The 5,421-nt window shown below is 56.0% G+C and overlaps 1 protein-coding gene across 1 annotated transcript; it reads left to right on the top strand.

Annotated features, from left to right (window-relative positions):
- Positions 1-40: 40 nt before the first annotated feature.
- On the top strand, positions 41-4,583 carry Pim1 (Pim-1 proto-oncogene, serine/threonine kinase; the record flags this gene model as incomplete). The annotated part of the gene is given in 4 exon segments (XM_013517117.1): positions 41-91; positions 214-580; positions 2,024-2,200; positions 3,145-4,583. Coding segments are annotated over 3 exon segments (681 nt in total). The 3' UTR covers positions 3,303-4,583.
- Positions 4,584-5,421: the final 838 nt, after the last annotated feature.

Genomic DNA, 5,421 nt, shown 5'->3' with positions numbered 1-5,421 from the left:
GTGCGGGCGTCTAAGGACGCTGTGCTCTTGGGGGTTGCAGGTGGCCATCAAGCACGTGGAGAAGGACCGGATCTCTGACTGGGGCGAGCTGGTGAGCACCGGGGCGCGCGACCACCCGGATGGCGCGGGGCTGGGTGGGTGGCCTGGGGGGAGCGCGCGCGCCTCGCCGTCTCCTGCGTCCCCGCTCACCGCTCCCCTCCTCGGTCCCCGCAGCCCAATGGCACCCGGGTGCCCATGGAAGTGGTCCTGCTGAAGAAGGTCAGCTCGGGCTTCTCCGGCGTCATCAGGCTCCTGGACTGGTTCGAGAGGCCCGACAGTTTCGTGCTGATCCTGGAGAGGCCCGAGCCGGTGCAAGACCTCTTCGACTTCATCACGGAAAGGGGGGCCCTCCAGGAGGAGCTGGCGCGCAGCTTCTTCGGGCAGGTGCTGGAGGCCGTGCGCCACTGCCACGACTGCGGGGTGCTGCACCGCGACATCAAGGACGAGAACATCCTCATCGACCTCAGCCGCGGCGAGCTCAAGCTCATCGACTTCGGGTCGGGGGCGCTGCTCAAGGACACAGTCTACACGGACTTCGATGGTGAGCTGCCCCCGGGGTGCTGCCTAGGTGACCTGGCCTGGCCCCGAAGCTTCACCAGCCGGGCCTTTGTAAAGGTCACTGGGCCTCCGGGCTTGGCGCTGGCCGGGGTGGGGCGTAGCAGAGCTTCCCGGCTGTGCCGGGGATTCCAGGCCAGCTGAACCTGTAATGCTTCTGGCATGATTGAATTTTTTTTCAGTGGAATTCAGTGGGTTCCAAGCTTTCCCGATGAATAAGAGCTTGTGGGCCACGGGCCGTAGCCCAGATTTCCAAAGTCTGACCCACTTTCCCGTCTGGGAAAGCGATGGCGGGTGGGAGGAGAGAGAGGAGAGGCGGCGCTGATGGGGATTTTTGTTAATTTCTGTTTTGGTTTATAAGGGAGTTTAGTTTTCCTGTTTGACCCCTTTGATCTAGGGTGAGGGTTCTGAAAAATGGTTTCACTAAGTAAAATTTTCCTTTTTCTTTCGGTGTCGTGGGGCCGGGGACTCAGGAGTGGATTGTTGTGAAATCAGATCTGTTGCTGCTTTGAGAATTAGTTGGGAGTCTCGCAGGGAGGGTGAAAACCTATCTTGCTTAGGGAGGGGCTTGGAGCGGCTTCCTTCAGAACAGAAGGCAGGAGAGCCCTAGATCAAAGCGGGAGGGTGGGTCATCCTCGGAGTGGCTTACTCTCACAAACGACAGCCTTTCAAAACTTGTGACTCGGGCTTGTGGTTTGTGTTTATTTGCCCTTGGAAGACGCTGGGCTGGGCTGCATTTTTTGTATTTCACAGTTAATGGCTGGCCGGGCCCTCCCAGGTTTGTTTTTTTTTTTTTTTTTTAAATTTCCTTCAAGTCTTTGCTGCCCCCTGGTGACCGCCCTCGGGATTACCTCTCTTTTTTTTTTTTTTTTTTACTACCCAAAGTTTGTAAACAGGAGTCACGTGGTCCGTGAAACCAGCCCTGCAGCTCGAGATACCTTTCCAGTCTGGGGAGGAAAGGGTGTGGGTGTCCGCCCGGGTTCTAGAGGGTGGGGAGGAAAGCCTCCCAGAGGGCACCGGCACCCTGGCTTAGGATGTCGTGCCAGGATCCTTGCCCGGATGCCATCTGCGATGAGAATCTCACCTGGCCCCAAGGCAGCGAGGGGGAGGCAGGGTTGGAGGATGGTCTGCGGGCGGCCTCAGACTGGGGCTGCGGCCAGCCCTGTTTGTTTCTTGGACTGGTTTGTAAGGATTTTTAGTTCAGGGTTTGAGCCGGGAGGGGTGGGTACTGCTTTGGGTTGGGAAGAAGCCAGAAACTACTTCTCCACTTTCCTCCTAGCCCAGGAGGCAATAATCAGGAGTTCTCCCGCCTCCTGAGAGAAGGGAGTGGGTGCTTTTTTGTTTTTGAAAGAAAGTCTTGCCGCTGGGCACACAGCCTTCGGGGTCGGCGTAGGCTGAGCCTTGTCTCTGTTCTGTCCCCTCCGTGCAGGGACGCGGGTGTACAGCCCTCCCGAGTGGATCCGCTACCATCGCTACCACGGCAGGTCGGCGGCCGTGTGGTCCTTGGGGATCCTGCTCTACGACATGGTGTGCGGAGACATCCCTTTCGAGCACGACGAGGAAATCATCCGGGGCCAGGTCTTCTTCCGGCAGCGGGTCTCCTCAGGTGACTTCCCCAGGCCTCACAGCCCGGACCTGTGGCTTAGAATTTATGGGCCCCAGATTTACTCTTGCACCGGCCCGGTGGTCACGTGTGTTTGAGATTCCTTAGGAGGTCAGAGGTCGAGCATATTAAGACGGTCGGGCCAGGGCGTGGGCATGGTGGCACACTCCTGTAATCCCAGCACTTGGGAGGCTGAGGCAGGAGGATTGTTGGAGTTCGAGGCCTGGGCTACAAAGTGAGCTCAAGGCCAGCCCAAACTGCATAGCGAAACCCTGTCTCAAAAAGACCCCCCCCCCAAAAAAAAAGAAACACCCCAACAAAAAACACAGTCTGTTCTCTGAAAAGTTCAATTTTTGATCTGGAGACTCAGACCCCAGTGTTCCTCTCTGCATAGGAGACAAGTGCTCTCCCCCTGAGCTGTATTCCCGTTTTAAGTTCCAATACTCTGGGAGGCTGAGGCAGGGGAGTCCAGGGTTAAGTCCAGCCTGGACAGTTTAAATTTAGCAAGATCCTGTCTGAGACAAAGGGGGAGAGGCTGGCATTGTAGCTCAGTGGGAAGGCTCTGGGTTTGATCCCTGGACCACCTGCGGGCATGAAACAGCCAGAGTGTAAAGGAATCACGGGTTTTCTTCCCTCCTCCCTTCTCTGTGTTGTGGTCCCGGTGAGCTCATGCCAGGCGGTGAGCTCGTTTGTAAGTTGGGGGCGAATTGAGTCACCTTGTTGTTCTCGGTGGTGATCTCGGTCCCTGTCATCACCGTCTTACTTCTGTGAGTGGGTGTCGTGGGAATGGCTCTGCCTATTGAAGTTTGGAAACCACAGCTTGTAAGGGAGGAGCCGCTTTCTAGCCAGAGTCTGCCGAGAGCCGGGTTTAGTGCATTCCTGTCCGGGTTAGGAGCACCTGCAGGCGCCGGAACGGAGCTTAACGGGTGTCATCCTGCCTCCCGCAGAGTGTCAGCACCTGATCCGCTGGTGCCTGTCCCTGAGGCCATCTGACCGGCCGTCCTTCGAGGAAATCCAGAACCACCCGTGGATGCAGGATGCCCTCCTGCCCCAGGAGACCGCCGAGATCCACCTGCACAGCCTGTCGCCGGGGACCAGCAAATAGCGACCTCCGGCGACCAGGTCCTCCGCTCCCTGCCAGACCCTCCAGGGAGGGAGGCCCCAGTGTCCAGCTCCTGACTCCCAGCGACACTTGGCCGTCTGGCCGAGCAGGACAGTGCTTGACACAGGAACAATTCACAACTCATTCCAGACCCCAGGGCCCTGTGTCCCCTCCTGGCGGGGACGGGGGCCCCAGGCTCAGCCCCTGCATAGATGCGCCTTCCTGGGCCCTGCTGGGCTGCTGGGAAACCGTGCTGGGGGTGGGGACCCTGTTGCGACGCTGTCCCTGTCTGCTGAACTCAAGGCGGGTCGGGTGGGGGACGGGCTGGGGTGGGGTAGGACTAGCGTCACGTGAAGTCCCTGTCACCTCCTCCGACTGTTCTGAGTGCCTTCTGTGGGGACTCCGGCTGTGCTGGGAGAAATACTTGAACTTGCCTCTTTTATCTGCTGCTTCCCCAAAAATCTGCCTGGGTTGGGTCCCCTGTTCCCGCCCCTCCTTCCTATGAAAGGTGCCAAGGGAGAGGCCGCGGGCCCGTTGCTGAGCCGCCCGCCCTTCTTTCTGCCTCCTGTAGTAAAACTCCAGTGAACCCGTCTTCCTCTTTGGTTTTTACTTAACCTGTTTCCAAGCCAGGACCTCGCATACACACACACACACACACACGCACACATACACACACACACACAATGCACGAACAATGCAAACGGGAAAGCTGTAAATGTGTGTACAGTTGGCATGGTAGTATACAAAAGGATTAGAGTTGATCTAATTTTTTTTTTTTAATTTTACCTTTAAGTTATTTTACCTGTTTTTTTTTTGTTTGTTTCATTTTCTGTTTTTGGAAAGATGATCATTCGAACCTGGAGGTCAACGTTATGTATTTATTTATTTATTTATTTGGTTCCCTTCCTGCTCTGAGCTTCCACAACTGCTGTTCTAGGATTTTGGGGGTTGGTTTTTTTTTTTCCTCCTTTCCTCCTCTGACTTGGGGACCTGTTGGGGAGGGACGCTTGCCGTGTGTAGGGTGACGGGACCCAGGCGGGACAGCCGCTGCGGCTCCCCAGCTTCTGGGGTGCAGGGTGTGGGTGTCGCTCTTGTACATAGGACGGAGGTCGGGACGCGGCTCTGGACGGTGTGTGCCTTGCGGGTCCTCCCTGGGGCTGTGTTTCGAGCAGCATGTGGCCTGCTGGTTTTATCTTGAGTGAAATACTGTACAGGGGAATAAAAGAGATCTTATTATTTTTTTTTTATACTTGGCATTTTTTGAATAAAAACCTTTTGTCTTAACTTGTGGTCCTAGTTGTCCATGCAGAGGCGCCTGCTAACTCCTGTGGATTTACTGGGCCGTCCCTGACAGGGGGCTGAGTCTGGAGTTAGAGAAAGAGGCTAGTCTGAGTTCCCTGGCGGTGCAGCGGGGGTCTCCTTTGCTGGGTAAATGAGTAGCAGAGGGCTAAGGGCAGGGTGACGTGGGCAGGAGAGGTCCTGTATCTGACCAACTACCTCCAGAGAACTGTTGCTGCAGAGAATTCCTTCCCTGGGGCTGACCTAGGGGTAGCATGCATGTTGCTCAAGTTACATTAGGAGTTTGTTTGCAGTAGCCTGCCACTAGTAAAGCATTTCAAAGCCTGGTGTGGCACCGGCACACGCTACGGGCCCGGTGAGGGGTGGTACACACCTGTAATCCCAGTGCCCAGGAGGCTGAGGCAGTATCATCTTGACTTTGAGGCCAGCCCCAACTACACAGAGCCTGTCTTCAAAACTGACCTTGATTAACAGTAAGACCTCCCACTCCGTCCTCTAAAATAAAACCTTTTAAGCGTTACTGAAAACACTACACCTTATTCCTTAGTTCCTGGGTCTGGTTCCCTCCTTACTGCCCTTGAGGTCTGGTCATTAACAATCCAGTGGGAGCGCACGGGCTCCGGGGTGCTGGCTAAAGCCTACACTGAGCAGAGCTGAAGGTGCCAGCGCCCCTGTTCCCTTTTTCTTTGTTTTGTCTTTTTGAGACAGGGTCTCGCTATGCAGTTCAGGCTGGCCTTGAGCTCACTTTGTAGCCCCGCCTGGTTTCCAACTCGCCATGATCCTCGCAGTGATCCTCCTGCCTCAGCCTCCCGAATGCTAGGAT

This window comes from Chinchilla lanigera, unplaced genomic scaffold, assembly GCF_000276665.1.
Source record: "Chinchilla lanigera isolate Chin_1 unplaced genomic scaffold, ChiLan1.0 scaffold00036, whole genome shotgun sequence".
In the NCBI taxonomy this organism is placed as follows: Eukaryota; Metazoa; Chordata; class Mammalia; order Rodentia; family Chinchillidae; genus Chinchilla; species Chinchilla lanigera.
The sequence above is the reverse complement of the archived record's forward strand: the minus strand, read 5'-3'. Positions and strand labels throughout refer to the sequence as shown.